Here is a 17,052-nt window from a genome sequence, read left to right on the forward strand (position 1 = left end):
TCAGTAGTTTAGGACCATTTTGTGATCATTTCGAGACCGTTTCGGAATCTGTTCAGTATTATTTCAAAACCATATTGGCAGTAGTTCTGGACAATTTGGCAAAAATTAGGGCTATTTCGGGTCTGGTCCGGGTTCATTTCGGTACTAGTTCAGCCTATTTTGGGACATGTTTGCGAACCACTTCAGGACGATTTCGAGACTAGTTTGATATAATTTGGGGACTAGTAGGGGACCATTTCGGTACCGTCTAAAGACTTGTTCGAAATTCTTTCGGGTTCAGTACACGACTTCTTCATAACCACTTCAGCACGGATTCGGGCCTAGTAAGTGGAGAATCTGGCAGCGATTTAAGACGTGTTCGAGATCCGTTTGGCTTTTTCAGCACCATTTCGGCACTAGTTCACGACTAGCTTAGCAACATTTCCCGAATAAATCCCACTAAGTATTTCGAAAGTCCTACTTGAAGTAGAGCTTGAACTTTGGTTTCTAGCCGAATATTTTTGAAAGCTCCTTCAATGTCTAGAAAAAACCCCAAGACTAGTTTGTTGAAGGCTAAAGCTTTATTAGTTTTAGTGACGATATGGACGAGCGCTGTGTACACAGGCTTGCCTTTAGAATATGCATGTTGCTACTCTGCTAGCTCTATCTTGTGACGAATGCATCTATCGAGTAGTTTTATAGTGCTTTCGGAAAAATTTACCCCAAGAAAGCCATTCCCTACTTTTGAACAGAAGACGACTTTCGCTATGGTCAGTATGTTGGCTATGAAAGCCAAGCTTAAAATGGCGTAGTTAATTCTGAATTCTATGCGGCTAGTCTTGATTTGTATAGATTTAAGAATTAACTGCACTATTGTAAGTAAAAACTATTAAAGTCAAGTAGATTGCTTTGTAAATATATACAAAAAATGTGGCCTGCTTAGCAAGAGTAAAGTAATATCCATTGCCTTTTGTTTGCAGTTTGTACTTTAATCCAGCGAATTGCGAAAAAAGTATGCGATATTTTTCTTTATATTGAAAATAGTTTCTACATCCCTACATACTAGTTATGTACATTAGGGTGTCCATATTTCCTTCCTTTTTATGAGAAATATTATTTCCTGTTTTTATAGATTTTTTAAAAATCATTTAGAGGTCGCGAATTATCATTTTAGGCCAGAAAATACGGTTTTGTAAATTTATCAGTTTTGAATGACTATTTTTGCTTCGATTTTAAAGATCGAGCATGTTGTGAGAAGAGGATTTGTAGGCTTTTAATATGATGTATAATAATCTATTGTCAGACTTGGATTGTTGGGAGTTTTCATTTCTTGAAATTAAAAAAAAAAAAAATTTCGATGGGCACCCTAATATACATACTCATACAAACATGCATTTGAGTTTAACGTTCAGAAAGCTGGAAAACCTATAATTCTCAAGTTCTTGAAAACGACTGAAACGTGACGCAGTTTCACCTTCATTGCGTGCATTGAAACTAAACAAAGCTGAATTCCAGCCACCGCCAACCACCTCTCCACTGGCATCTTAAATCGCTGTTTAGTCAAGCGTTGAGTGATGTTTTAGACGAAGATGTAGACTGCACGCAAATCTTAAACTGAAATGCGTCGCATTGCAGGCGGCTTTCATAGCAGCGCGCAGCAGCGTTTAATTGTCTGTTACTTTTTGAGCGATTTCATCTATTGTATACCCACTACCCGCTCGGCCGCGCCTCAGTAATTTTCACTTAAGCAGCACTAACTCGCAACCATATTTTAACAAACAAACTTGTGCAAGCGCCATCAAAAGAAAATGAGAAACAATAACAATCACTAGAGCAATTACTGTCATCACTAATTGTGACGTTTTCCCCACAGATTAATCTGCGGCGCTGGCGGCGGCGGCAGCAAGCATCATCATCATCACCATCATCACGGCAGTGGCAGCTGTAACAACAATAAGTCTACATGCGATGAACTTGGCCTGAGCGCAGCCGAACAGAAGGTGCAACACAACAATAGCATCAACGTCATCAGCAGCGACGTAGGGGACTTGCATCAGCCGGCACAGCATATACACGCCCATTCACATCCACATTCGTCGCATCTACATCGGCATCATCATCATCACCACACGAGCGCCAATAGTGGCAGTAATAATAGCCACGATAACCTTCAACCCCATCACGCACACACACACTTACATCAACACAATCAAGCGTCACACACGCATCCCCACCCGCACCCACACCCACACCCACACCCGCAAAGCCCCTCGAGTGCACAGCAGCAGCAGCAGCCGCATCAGCACTCGATTCAACATCATAATCAGCCACATCAGTCACGTGAAGCAGATGATTACTATGATAATCTGAAGCGCTTGGATGCGCTGACATTGGGACTGGTTGAACAATTGCACCCTTGGCACAATGAGAAAAGCGATTTGGAGAGTTTGAACTCGGATTACTTCAAAAACTCACTACATCAGAATCACGAACTGCAGCAGCAATTGGACTTTGAAGCGCTTGAAGAGGCGGTCAACTTTTTGGCGAGCGAGAAGCCGCGCATATATCAGTCACACCGGCAGCAGCGCGCATTGAGTGGCTCACAGCAGAAGCTACATAACGCGACTGATTCATATCCGGAGAACAGTCAGAGCAGCGCATTTCCCGAGACTACAACTAGCAATTCGGACGATCAAACGGATAGTCCATCGCTGTCCGAACAGGAATACGATCTGAAGAAGATTGAAAAGATCTACAAGAAAAATAGCGAGTTAGAAGCGGACGAGGAGGGTTATGAGCTAATAAGTCTAACGACAACAACACGCACGCGTATTGAGACCACAGAGGACGAAGGAGAAGAAGGAGAAGAAGAAGAAGAAGGAGGTGTGCAGAGTATTAGAAGAGCTAATTGCACAGAGTTAGACGCTGATGACTTTCTAGACGCCGCAGCAGCAGACGGCAACACTTACGACGAAGCCAGCGAGCACGGTAATGGCGTGCTGAAACGTTCGCGCGCCTTGAGCGAAAATCTTGAGAAACTCATTGCCTACGACTCGGTCTACTTGTCATCCGAGGAGGGTTCGGAAAGCACGTTGGTTGATGACAACCACTGCGAGGCATATGAGCGCACAACTCATGTGACTGCACAGCTCGCTGAAGACCCAGAGGAAACATCAACTGTACTACACTTTTCGATAGAAGATATAATCTACGAGCAGCCACACCACGACCAAGGGCAGCAGCAGCAGCTCGACGGTGAATGCGCGGAGACGCAAACTGATGATATTGCAATAGCAAGTGTCGCCTGTACGGCAACTACTATATTGACAGAGACGGAAGCTGCGGAAATTGCAACGCAAACAAGCGGCAAGGAAAAGCAATTAGTTAGTGTAGTGGAAACAGTAAACACGAAAATTGAAAATCTACCACTTACAGCGGCGACGACATTAGATGAGGAGAGCCCGACGTGTGGTAGAACGCTTGAATCAACGACGACATTATATACACAAATACTGAAAGTGGGTCACACGCCAGCAACGTGTACGGCAACAAACACAAACGCGGCCATAGCTACAACCACAATCACATCAACGTCAATATCGGAGGCAACATCAACGTCAACTGCACCAACTTCCGCTGCAACTGCGCGCGCTTTAGTGACAGCCACCTCCTCCGCCACCAGCACCACTGCGACAGGTGGTGTAGTTAAGCCTGCAGTACTTGGCACTAGTTTAGCTACGCAACCCACTGTGGGCATCACATCTAGCGTAGCCAGTAAACCGAAAATCCTGTCAGTTGTAGAAAAACGTAAGTGGAAACGCTACAACGACACAGCAGTGCACACTGCTAACTCGGGCACCAGCACCAACAACAGCAACGAGACGTCCATCAACCAGCCACGTGTCTGTGGTTTGGAGCCAATCACCACTGCTGTTGCCACGCCGCCAATTGATTACCCACTTACGCCACTAAAGCGGCAGTCACCGGCCGACTCACTGTCGTACCACTTACCCTACCAAACGAACCTCAGCGATAATCAGTATCATAGTCTGCCGGATGTGAATATTGGACAGAGTCTAAAAGTGTCCGAGTGCATTGATGCGAAATTGAGATCTTCCTACAACGTACAACACACCGAGTTAGATGAATGTTATTTGCATGGGACCACAGGGACCACAGTGAACAACAGCAGCAATAGCAAGGCGAATAGCGCCAACAGCAACAGCACTACGAAGACAACACTCCTACTGGAGAGCGCTAACAAGTGTAGCGCGAAGCAACAGCGTGACGAGGTCGTAACTAGTGAAGAAATTTACGACTCAATCAAGAGATTCGGTCGTGCGCATCAGAAGGCAAGAAAGAAGGAATATCAGGAGCTGCACGAAGTGCATGTGGAAAAGGAGAAGAAGCGGGAGGCGAAAGAGAAGCGTGTCAAAAAAGCACATGAGACAACGCAAGCGACTGTGGAAGTAGAAGTTAAAGAACAGACGACGACGACGACGACGACGAAGACTACAACATATCCAGATAGTTTGACAGAAGAAACTGTAGAACAGCCAGCGGCGGGAGACGAGCCAGAAGTAGCGCAGGAAATTGCAAAACTACAAGAAGTTGTGAATGAGAAAACCGACTGCGCTGAACCCTACGTGGCAGAAGATAACGACAGCAACATAACAGCCAACAGTTCGCTCGACACCAGCACAAGCGAGTATCAGGAGCAACCAAAGGACGCGCCCGACATAGAAGTAGAAAACTTTAGCAGACTAATTGAGCGACGTGCGAAAGAAATAAAAGAGCAAGCTGTACGAAAAACTTTGGTGCCGTCGGTCGCAACTGGGATTGTGCAGCACACCGATAAATCAGCCATAAACTCAAAAGAATTATTTTCACAACAGCAAGCAGGCGATTATCGGGTAAGTACGAGTGCCAGTCAATTTCGCATAATTGTGACGGATGCGCACAACAACATAATCGAAGAAGACGCTATCGAAAAAGACGACAGCTTAAATAGCACAGATAAGGTAGAAGATCAGCAAAAGCATAAGCCGCTTAACCACCTAGCCGATTTGACACTAAGTAGAAGCAGACAGGAGAAGCGTGAAAAATCGACGAAAGATAAATCAACAATTGTCAGCACACATACGCGCGTGGCATCGCTAAAGCGTGTGCCCTCGAAGCCGAAACGTCAACAGCATCCAGTGGGGGCGCATCATCATCATCACTGCTGTCAACGCGAACATAAATCGAATAGCAACAAAGTAAGAAACGCTAGCAACAACGTTGTTTATAGCCAAAGCAACAGCAGTAAAGCGCAAGCGAACGCAAACGAGTGTAGCACCACCGCCAACAAAAGCCACAGCAATAGCACCATCAACAGCAACAATTACTGTGAATTATCTGTGAAATCTAAGGAACGTCGCGTGCTAAGCACACAAATCTACAAAGCACGTCCCATCAAGGTGCTCACAGCCAACGACTCCTTCCGCAGACGCAGCACTGAGGGCGCCGTTACGGCCGCAGGCAGTAAAATGTCAAGACCACAAATTTTGCACGTTGTAGACAATAAGCGCCGAGCTGACATGCTTGGCAACGGAAAGACAGTGAACAATAGCGGCGGCAGAGGTGGCTACAATTTGACAAAGGCCAAACGCACAGTGGAAGATAGTCAAGTCGAGAGTGAATATCTTAAAAAGGTCGACGCAGTGCGCAATTACTGGTCGAAATTGGCAAAAGATGAGAATGGCGAGCAGCAGCCGGAGCAGTGTGCCAAAGCAGACAAACAATGGGATTTAGAGCAGAAGCCAAAAGCCGACTGGCAGACGCTAAAATATGCAAACAAACAAGAAAATGTTAATGAACTAAGCAAAGAAGCACAGCAAATGGAACACGTCGAGCTGGCGGCAGCGCAATCACAGCAGCACACAAAGAAACCACAACCTGAGCCTAGGCATTTCATTTTGGGCGCACAGCCGCAAGAATCACAGCATCAAAAGGCTTTGGTCAATCAACCAACTAAGCCACTTAAGCCCAGTGCGAATGCCAATCAAGATGAATACTGCAGTTTCGTGCCTTCCATTGAAATCTTCGAGCTCGAGGGTGACAAAAAGGCGACCATAGTCAGCGCTGTGCCGCCCAACTCGGCAGACGCCACGGCGCTGGCAAATGATGCCAATGGCGAGCCGCAATTCGACCACATACGCTACAAGGTGCTGAAGTCACAGCAGCTGCTGCGTTCAAATATGGTGCCACGTAGCAAGAAGGAAGCGCAATTCGATGGACTTATACAGTATCTGCAGGAGTACAGTTTCCAAGAGCTGTTGGCGAACAATAATGTGGTGATTGTGGAGCCGGTGCGCACTAAAATCGAACGCCCACTCACCACAATAGCAAATGCAGCAGCAACGGCGGCGGCGGCCGCGGCGACAAGGCACCATAAAATGGGCCAGAAAACGAGCGAAGGCAGTGCCAATGCGAAGGCCACAAATCAGGCGTTGGACAATGGCAACGGCAGCAAAGTAGAGCAGCACTCAAAGGGGACTGTTTGTTCGCCGCGCAGCGTAGGTGGAGGAAAACTGGAACAGAAAACAGCAGCTACTGTCAGTGGTGGTGCGGAGAAAGGCGCTGCTGGCGTCGGCAGTAATTGCACCGGTGCCGGCGGCGGTGGCATTAAGCGCCACTTCTTCTACCAGCCTGTGCGCGTGAACCGTGAGCTGTACGAGGAGGAGTTACCTAATCCGGACATTGTGCGAAATGTACGAAAATTCTTCGAGGAAAATGTGTTGCCCACGGCACGTGGCGGCATGCAGCTGCGACATAGCGCGCCCGAAGAGGAAACCCTAGTGGAACGTAGTGCTGCAACACAGCTGCCGAGTCCGCGCGCAAGACGTGCACGCAAGTACCGCTATCTTACCATTGATACATCCTACGGCCATATGCCACACCAGCATCAACAACACCAACAGCAACAGCAACACCAACAACAACAACAACAGCTGACAAATAAGCAATTACCTGGTCGTGAAACCACAAAAGGCAGCAGTCCGAGTGCGCGCAAATGGGATACGGCCAGCTTGTCGAGCGGCATCTCTAGCGGTGATTTGTCATCGCCTTGCGAATGCAATGAAATGGATGCAACGAACACAGAAAACGCAGAGAAGCAAGCGGCTGGCGCGGACGACGAGGAGGAGGAGGAGGCATTGAAGGGCGTGCACGTGCAGGCCGAAGTGCAAAGGCATAACAATAGAAATATGCGGATGGGCGCGTCGACGCATATTGACATCGCCACGACGGCTCTGGGAGAACGAGATTATAATGGACATTTACCACAACCGCGTCCACGACCACGTAGCTGTGCCATTCGTGTGGGTGAGGATGCCACTTACCGCGTGACCGATATTTATGAGCAGCATGCAAGTCAGCAACAAAAACGAAATTTTACAAGTGAAGATAAAAACAATAGACTTGAGGCGGAAGCAGCTAGCGACGATGAGGATGCCGACGACGAAGACCTTGATGATGATGCCTACGAATCGCATTATGTGAGCAAAGTAAGTATGAGTGTGTGGTATAATGAGTGTATAGCGGTGAAGGTGAAGAGTATTTATGTAAGTAAATAGTTAAAGTTTGCAAAGAGGCGGCTTCATGTTGGAAGTCCTATTTCGAATTTCGCCTTAGACAGCAAAACGCGAGATGCTCGTAAAAGTGTGCGGCGCCCAAATGAAGCACTGACATGGATTTATGACACGCCTATTTAGCTCAATTAGGCTTATTTTATACAGTGCAGTTGTAGCATTACGTGCCGCATATCTTTTCCTTTCTACACGTAATAGGACTTTTGTGCCTCATCAGCAGAAATGCCAAAAAGTGGCGGGGAAATATGTATGAATGTAGGCATATTTGTTTGAGGGCTTGTGTTACGTATAGAGAGATACAGTTCATAAACGAAAAGTGAATATATTAACTGTACGACACTCACATATTGAAAAGCTTTGATAATTTTTTTTTTATTTAATTTTTTTTTAATAAAAAAGGTTTCTTTGAAATATTGTGTATGCAGTTTTTTTGTCCATTGAATTTTAATACAATAAAGTGCAAGTATGAAAATAGCTAGGACTTAACGTTGATTTTGAGCAATTTTTTTGTTGAAGGTGTTGCTTATTTTCGAACCAACTACTTCGAAATGAAGAAAATGACTGACACCGTAAAAAAAAAAATTGCCAAAATGCATGGAATTGAATGCAGTTTTCACCGATGCATTGATAAAGACCTTACTTAAAATATACGTAAAAATGATTAGCGCGTTGCCACCTGTTTGAAAATTGCAGTTTAAATAAATTGATAAGATAAATTAAATACTGCAATATGGCTGTCGAATGAAAGATATTTAAGAAAGATTAGCGTCGAAAATATTATCATGGAATGTTGCCACCTGTTTGAAAAATCCAATTTGATTTAATTGATAAGATAAATTAAATATTGCAATATGGGTATCCAACTAAGGAGGTTTAGGAAACTTTACTGGCAAAAAAAATTTTGAGGAGGGTTGCCACTTGTTTGAACATTTTTATTAAATTGATAAAATAAATAAAATATTATAATACGGAAATATTTTGTTAAGACACAAAAATACTTTTAAGGCGTAGAGGAGCATCTAAAGTCCACATATCATCCAACTCCAGCTCCATTTTCAGTCTTGAAGCCATCGTTATAGAAACTTTCTACAGAATTCTCAAAGAGAGTGTCTGGATCTCCCCATTGTTTAATTTGCAGTATAGTATGAACAAACTTGCTGATGGAGGGTCCATTTAAATCTGGAACGCCTACGACTTTGGCTGGTTGAGATCATTATTGGGCACTGTCCAATGGTATACATAGCGTGATGTGCTTCCCGGCTGAAACGAAACTAGTTCGAAAGTTACAGCGCAGAGTAAGCTATTACATAGTTCTATACCACCTCTAGTATACTAGGCAAAACTAGTCACCTTCCACATCAGCTTATACTAAATAATTTCCTTGAATGTTTTTCGAGTAGTTTGTTTTGTCATTGCGGGGTAATACAGCTTAATTTCCTCGGCTGAGTTTCGTTTATCGCTTTTCTGGATTGGACCGATTGTAAATGAGATTATCCAAGTTGCATTTAGGGTTAGAGTATTCATGTACACAACACTTAGATAGAAATTTTGTAGTTTTAAAACAGTTTCTTCGTCAGTGCATTTCACGCAATATTTATGGCTCATATTGCCTCGAAATACACGCTTGCTATTGTCTTATGTCAGCAGTTATAAATTTACCCTTTTTTATTAGCAAAATGCAGTTTAAGTGCTCTCGTTTCACCTATTCAAAAACAAGTAATAAATCAGTGAACAAAAAAAAAATCATACATAACTATTTATTGTTCCATTCACAGGATGTGCTCGAGAAGATAAGAGAATGCGGCTCCACAGTTACCTACTATGGTGGGCGAGTGTTGCAAAGCACTTCACCAGAGCCATTGTATGGCATGTGTAGCGGCCACAATGGCGCCACCGCCTACAATCACAACCACAACAACGCGCAGACCAATGCGGCAAATACAAACACCATGACGCTGACACGACGACGGGTACGACAAATTGAGAGCTGCAATGCTTGTGAGCCGCCACCAACAACAAAGGATTGTGCGCTCCAGCAGCCAACGAGACAAAAGTTTTCACAACAAAACGATGAATGCAATGACAAAAACATTGCCAACACAACGAACGGTATAGATGATAATAGAGAAAGTTCATTGGCGCACTTTGGTGAGTTTGAACAAAACGAGTTTGATGTATCAGTGTATGCGGGGAAGGACACGACTGACTTCCTTTCAACACATTTGAAATAGTTTTCGCAATTCACTTTGTTTTGAAAAACTTTTTCAGGTATCAGGCTTGTTAAGTCAAACAGCTGCAGCAGCCGCCTGGAATTGGCTGGCACTGGCGTCGACATCGTCGAGACGGGCGCTGATGACACAGAGGTCGTCAAGAAGATGGTACATCATTTTGAGTGCACAAAGCAGCGACAAGTGCAACAAGAGAGTAAGGAGGAGCCGCTAACGATTAACAATCAAATACCAGCAAGAAGAGTGATCGATTGCGCACAAGCCACCGCCAGTGTTGGCGTGGCAGAAGTGAAGCAAGTAACAGTAAATAATCACATAAATGTGCCTATGACAACATACGCGCCGGACGATGTCAAGTCGGCAAGAGTGATAAGCGACGAATTTGACCGCACAAACTACAAAGATAATAAATCAGAAATCGAAAAAACTTATCAAAGTTCAGCCATGGATATACGCTTGAGCACTGGCGAGCAACGAAAGTCACAGGACTTTGTTGGCGAAAGCATTGACGGTGGCGGTGACAACAATGGCACATTGAAAGTGTGGCGCAATAAAAATGTCGATTTGGCTTACACAATAGCGATGAAGCAATCGGATGGCAATAGCAAAGCTGCGCAAACGATGTCAACTACAGTGGCAAGCATGAAAAGAATATTAGAATCCAATGGGCCATTGAAGAGTTGTACGCGTATCGATGACAACGCCAACTGCGAGAAAGGTAAGGAAGCCAGCGCTTTGCCAGAGAAAATTAATTTCGGAAATATGGACGCGAAGCAACCGCAACGAACCGTTGATAATTGGCAGGCGCCGCAAGGAGAGCAACGCACTGCAGCCACTCAAGCTAATAAAATACAAGCTGCACCAGCAGCAACGGCGACAACAACGACAACGCCAATACTGGCACCCCGCTCCACGCAGCTACCCGCTCAAATAGTTGTGCCCGTCGAGATACATCGCGTCGACCAGCAAACACCGGAGCCATACGGTCGCACGAGCGTCGCCAGCAGCCATGGCAGCAGCGTTACGACAGTTATTGCAACCAGCACAACGACGCTGCTGGACAAGAGTGTTGTGCGCCATTATGTGGCGAACGATAAGAGCCTCTTCGAGAAGCGCAAGTATGACGATATCGAATTTGAGGAATTCGAAGTTTATGATCCGACAAAGGATTTTGAGAAGTTAATTGAAAATGAAAAACGCCGTGAGGAGGCGAAGAGAGAAGCGCAGCAACAGCGCGGACAGCTGGTGGAGCACGGGACGCAAGTGGCACAACAGGCTGTTGGTGGCAAATTGGTTGTTGCACCAGCATGGCATAGCATCAGCGACAAAGGCGATGACGACGAGGAGGAGGATGAGGAGGAAGACGGACGAAAATCGAAGGTGGGCAGTGATTGTTATGACTACGATAGCCTTGAGGATAAATTGTGAAGTGAGCGGCGGCAAGCGGAAAAGGAAACGAAGAAATTAACTAGAATGTTTATGTAATCCTTTTAGCGTTTAAGTGCTTTAAATTAATTAAAAGTATTCGAAATGCGCAGCTAATGCCAGGCGCGCAACGCCTTTCTATAAGTGGGCAAAATTTATGAAATGTAAAAAAGACAACGATAACGGTGTAGGGGTATTACATTTTATCTACATTTACTGCAAATTTACTTGTATAACATATAAAAATACTTATTGTGCTATCACTTTGCCTAATTTTAAATTCTATTCATTATTTATATAAAAAAAAAAAAAATGAAATGTACCAAACAATCATTGACTCCCAGGAGAAGTGTACGTGTGTCCACTGGCGATTGATGGCCGTGACAAATGCCAAATGTAGTCAATCCAAAGGTTTTATGCGAATTGAATATTTAAGTTAAATTATTAATTATGTTATAAATAAATGTATGCGTATTTACAATTAAAATAAAAAATATTGTGTACTCACTGAATTTCTATAAGGAAGGAGAGAAAATGTGGAGGCCCATTCGGCTATTGGATATTTTTAATTAACGAAAGTACTTCCGTTTTAACTTAGATTTTAGGTACTTCTCGTCTTTATTGAAAAATATATTGGAAACTAAATAAGCCATGTAAAATTGCCAGTGGCAGAAAATAAATTTAATATTTTAAACAGATGTTCGAATGGCTAATTTCCTGTGTATGCTTAGATCGTCGACAGTTTCTTATAAAAGGAAGTTGTTAAAACTGAAATGCCTTCAGACTAATAAGCCTAACCGTCTTTGTTGCTAAAGTTCTAAGCAGACTGCTTGGCTCGCATATCCGTTACCTTCTTCCAACGGTTAGTCTTTCGCGTGCTAGCCTGCATACTTTATAGGCAAGTCTGTGCATGCTATGCTCCACGAAATAGACGTCTTCACCAACTTAGAGCTCAATAATGTCTTTCCCAAAGCCGTTGGCAGATGGCTGCCTCAAATGCGGCTGGATCGGTCGCTACAGGAACTCTTAGGACCTTTTGAACCATGTTTAATTAAATTCTACTTACGTCTATACTTCGGTATCAATGAATTCGACTCCCTGCATATAAAAAAGAGTTGGAATCTTACAGTAAACACTGCTCTCCTAAAAGGACCGATTACCGGCTTTCAAGTCATAACGTAAGCTACGATATTGCACTGACAGCATCGAGCAAGCACTTTCGTACACTGCTGGTCCGGCGAGAGTGGACTTAACTTGAATCCCGCCAATACCGAAATGCTACTCTTCTCAAGAAAATACGGCAAGCAGTTTTTTGAGTCACCCTCTTTTAATAGCATAAAGTTTAACTCTATATAGAGGTCAAGTACCTCAGATTATTCTAGACGGAAAGTTAAACTGGCATTGGAATAATACAGACCGTTTTGGAAAAGCCATAACCGCCCTCTACACATACCAGGTACCATTGGTGAAACGATGGAGACTTAATACACACATAGTTAACTGGATGTAGTATACAGTCCACTCTCCACTCACAGCAAGGCCCGAGAAATTCTACTAAAACTTCATCCGCTGACCTTTACGGTAAGCTTCAGGCCAGCTGCTACGCAACCGGATTGAATGCAACTCATACCTGTAGGAGACCCCAAGTTTGATCACTCGAAAATTCTGGACGTGATCGACGTGATCTAGACTACACTGATCCATTATACTGCTCTGACAATCGGTTGTCTAACAGAATTACAGAAAGCATCGAAACGGATCGTACAGACTTGGATCTAAGGTCTACTAAGCTGAACATCAGCTTAAGGTTCCCTTACCACAGCAGCGTCATCTAGGGCAAATCAGCAGCCACAAGGGAAGCTGAACTTTGGCTCAATAGTGCCTTAACCTCAACAAAGTCTACCCCACTATTTACGCTGACAGTGAAGCTGCGATTAGATTCCTGTAGTTCATCTGCACCTCTTCGAAGGTGGCAATCGCATATAGAAATACTCTGAACGAGTTAGCCTCGAATATGACCGTCAAAGTGGCATGAGTTCCCGGGCACAACGGAATATCGAATACTGCTCGGCAGGCAATCTCGCTAAGATGAGGACTAACCTATGCTCACTTAACCCTGCACGTTATACAGGAAAATCTCGCCATAGATCAGCATTCTGCGTTGATCCGCAGATCCGTTGAAGTATCGATAAAAAAAGATCTAAATCCAATCTCAATTAACCGTTCCATTACCAGCGCTGTGGTAGTATAATCAAATCAAATCAAATGCCCTACAAATGATGCAGAGACTAGGAAGAGGAGGAGAGTTTTGAGCCCTTCCTTTGTCACTGGCCCGCCTTTTTCGACACACTCTGTGGAAATACGCCATCTTCAACGCTTCGTGAAGAAAATAAGCTGGTTTTACCACATCGAAAGTGAATGAGCAGAATAAGGAATTCACTTAATGCAATGCACCTCATTGGCGTAGTTATACTTCTCGAAAGCCAGAGGAATATTGTGCGACAACGGTTCGGATGTTGAGGCCAACCATCTATGAGAATATCATCTGCATACGCCAGTAGCATTATGCTTTTGCCGTATATGGTGCCAATTGGAGTCAGATTGACGGCTTTAACTACGCTTTCCAGAGGTAAGTTTCAATTTAGAGTTTGCATGTGACGAAATTCGTATCTAGGCTATTTTTCAGGATTTAACACACTGTGAAAATCTGGTCACATATTTACATATTCATCTTTTCAGGAGCCAGCTGAAGTCTTGAAACTATTTCATTACTTCCATATTTTCTGATAGAGTTTCCGAGTCACGTTCCTGCACGCCATCATTTCTAGCTTTTCGCGCTCACGTCTTTCTGCACCGCTTTTGTCAGGCATGAATAAAGGTCTACCTCGGTTCATTTTCTTCGGACCCGTTCAATTGTAGCGCGTATTACCATTGACTTCAGTTAGTAGTTAGGTAGTTTGGTATGCTTTGTATTTCGCAGCAATTTGGTGATGGAGCCCCCTTCCGAAGTTTTTAGCTTGAGCAGGATTGAGATTCAATTGTGTAATTGCTTAGCTGTTTGTCGTGACTGTGACTTTCTTCGTCATTGCATAGAGGCGCATGCGGATCTTTGCAAGCCGATGTTAGCTCCTCGGATGGACTGGACGTCAAGAAATTTCGAAGCATATTTTCATTCTTTAATAATGGGATCATCCATTGGGTTCTTTGTTATTTGATCAGAGGTCGCCTAAGTGGCTTTGGGAATGTTTGGGCTGGAAGTCAACCAGTCTTTCCCCGTTGTCGAAAATGTTCCATTGTAAGATGAACTTTCCAACAGTTGAACAAAATACGCCTTCTCTACCCACACAGGTACTCAACCAAGCGCGATGCTTCTTTCAAAAGCAGTCATCAACGGTCTAATTGAAATTTATATGTAGATGTAGTACTATGCAGGTGTGAATTAGTTCTACTTATCCTTGCTGGTGCTAATCACAGTGTTCAACCACAATTACTCAACAGCATTGTCTGTGGTCGCTTGGCAACTCATTAATCCTCAAAGCACTCACTCTCAGAAAAACACTCCACAAAATGATGAAAATGAGATGACCATATTTATGTGTATTTACAACGAAACCTTCATATGTATGTACATATGTATATGAAAAGCAAATACTTCTCAAAGTTACACACTTAATTAACAACAAATGACACCGTGTGAATGAGTGGCTGTATAGGCAGCAAAAGCAGCTGCCACAATGTGTTATCAGCGCCGGCATATGCCACAAAATATTATAGAATAATCCTGTGGCACATTGTTGTTGACGTGTGCTTTGAGTTGTTGTGGTGCTTTGAGTTGTTGTGTTAAATCCGTCGAGGATATGTAGGATATGTCGTACTGGATATGTGTTTAAGGTGCACCGGAAGCACGTATTTACACACATACAAAACATAACTACATATATGTATTCTCCATTGTCATTTACCTGTACGTTGTGGTTGCTCCTCTTTTGACGCATCATCGCTTTGCTTGCAATATCGTCTGGTGCTCCAAGAATTCTGCAAAAAAAAAAACAAAGAGAAAGCTGTGATGAGAAATCAATGTGCGTAGTCAAATGCTAATGAAAGTAGAATAATGAAACTTTGTTCGGGTTTCCTCCTTACTTTTGTTTAAAGGATATGGTGTGAATTATGTAAATGTTTGACGAAAAATTGCTTACACATACATATTTATGCACATTTGTTTGTGCAGATACTCTGTTGTATGTAACTACTTGTAGATTAAGTTTTAGAAAGCCGATTACGTGGAAGAAAGCTCTAAAAAGCATGGTGATAATGTAATTTGAAATTCAAATTTGCAAAATTAATGAAACGAGTCAGCCTTCAAGGGAAGTTTCACAAAACAGAATGCTGGTGAAAGTTTTGTCTGAATTTTTTGTTGCAAAATTTTGTATGGAACTCATGTAAGCGACTTTCGGCATGCATTTTTCACGGATATCAACTTAAGTGGGTGTTTATGTGCGTCTTAGGTATGTAGGTATGGTGTTGATGAGAGCTAAAGACATAAATATGTAAGTACACAAAGACGAACGCATATCAAGGCATGTAAATATGTATGCTCGCTTAAAACTCAGAACGAATGGAAATAAGTGAGCATTGCCTCAGGGTGACGTGCTTGATGACAGCAATGAGGCGTCTAGTATACTCACAATCCTTTTAAGAAAATTATTTAAATTAAGTATCCTTACGGCAAGTCTTAATGCGGTTTTTGAGACATTTATCCTTTCTAATATTATAAATCCGAAATACTCAACCGATCTTCAGGAAATTTTGTACACAGGTGTCGTTTAGCCAAACTTTAAATATAGCATAGATTTAATCTAGATTAGACGAGGGGGCGTGGCACCTCCTATACAAACGTAATTTTTCATACCGCATATCTCAGGAAATATTTTTGTTAGAGTACTGGAACTTGGTATAGATATATATAAAATCAAAATGACACTGAAGATGGCACAACGCCGAAACCGGTTTGTCTCCAAACCAAATTTGACAAGGGATGACGAAAAAACGTTCCACATTACATCACACTCCAACCCTGTCGGAAATACCAACAACAAAAATGAGAATAAAATCAATTCCATACTCATGGGCGAGGGCTGCCACCTGTATAAAAAATCAAATTCGACTTGAATTAAGGGAATTATTTATTTGAAAATTATATTAACCTTTTGAGTGTCGAAAAAAATTTACGGTACGCTAAAAATCTATAATTTTGTATATCAGGAAAAGTCAACCCCTGAAGATGAGAAAAAGATTTTTTTTGTGGAAAGCTTATCGTTAAATAAGTATAGCTTGCCAGATATGTTTGACAGGGCCCCAAAAATTTGCAAAAATTGTTAGAACCACAAATAAACAATTTAAAGCTAAGTTATTCTGGTTATCACATTTATATATTCTGAGTTTTAGAACTACGAGATTTTACCTGTGGGATAGTCACAACACTGAATGCAATAAATTTCAAGAATGCTACTTAAAAGAAAGCTTTTCAAAGAAAATAGGATAAATACAAAATGAAAAAGATGAAAGGGGAGTTAATCAGTCATATTTCAGTAGCATCCATAGGAAATATCGATTAAATTCGACAAATTGACGGAAAGGGTTAAAGAAAGGATGGCAAGAGGCGTATACAAAAACTATATTCAAATTATTTGAAAAAAAAAAAAAAAAAAATCACAAAATGGGTATCTATCTAAATGGTTTAGAATAGCTTTGTTTCTTAGCTGAACTATAGGAGGGTTGCCACCTGTTTA

At 42.8% G+C, this 17,052-nt stretch overlaps 2 protein-coding genes across 5 annotated transcripts in view; one reads left to right on the forward strand and one right to left on the reverse strand.

Annotated features, from left to right (window-relative positions):
* Positions 1–11,746, forward strand: part of LOC118747760 (protein javelin) — a 28,142-nt gene extending 16,396 nt beyond the window's left edge. Inside the window, exons 2-3 of the mRNA XM_036481887.1 lie at positions 9,386–9,758; positions 9,879–11,746. Coding sequence (XP_036337780.1) covers positions 9,479–9,758; positions 9,879–11,266 — 1,668 coding nt within the window. The 5' untranslated portion in view covers positions 9,386–9,478 and the 3' untranslated portion in view covers positions 11,267–11,746. The remainder of the gene's footprint in view (positions 1–9,385; positions 9,759–9,878) is intronic.
* Positions 1–17,052, reverse strand: part of LOC118747759 (calcium uniporter protein, mitochondrial) — a 216,412-nt gene that overhangs the window by 119,459 nt on the left and 79,901 nt on the right. For all 4 annotated transcript variants that reach the window (XM_036481884.1, XM_036481882.1, XM_036481886.1 and 1 more), the window contains exon 2: positions 15,226–15,298. In XM_036481884.1, coding sequence (XP_036337777.1) covers positions 15,226–15,261 — 36 coding nt within the window. In that variant the 5' untranslated portion in view covers positions 15,262–15,298. The remainder of the gene's footprint in view (positions 1–15,225; positions 15,299–17,052) is intronic.

This window comes from Rhagoletis pomonella, unplaced genomic scaffold (assembly GCF_013731165.1).
Source record: "Rhagoletis pomonella isolate Grant_MI unplaced genomic scaffold, Rhpom_1.0 Rhpom_scaffold_00012, whole genome shotgun sequence".
NCBI classification, from domain to species: Eukaryota; Metazoa; Arthropoda; class Insecta; order Diptera; family Tephritidae; genus Rhagoletis; species Rhagoletis pomonella.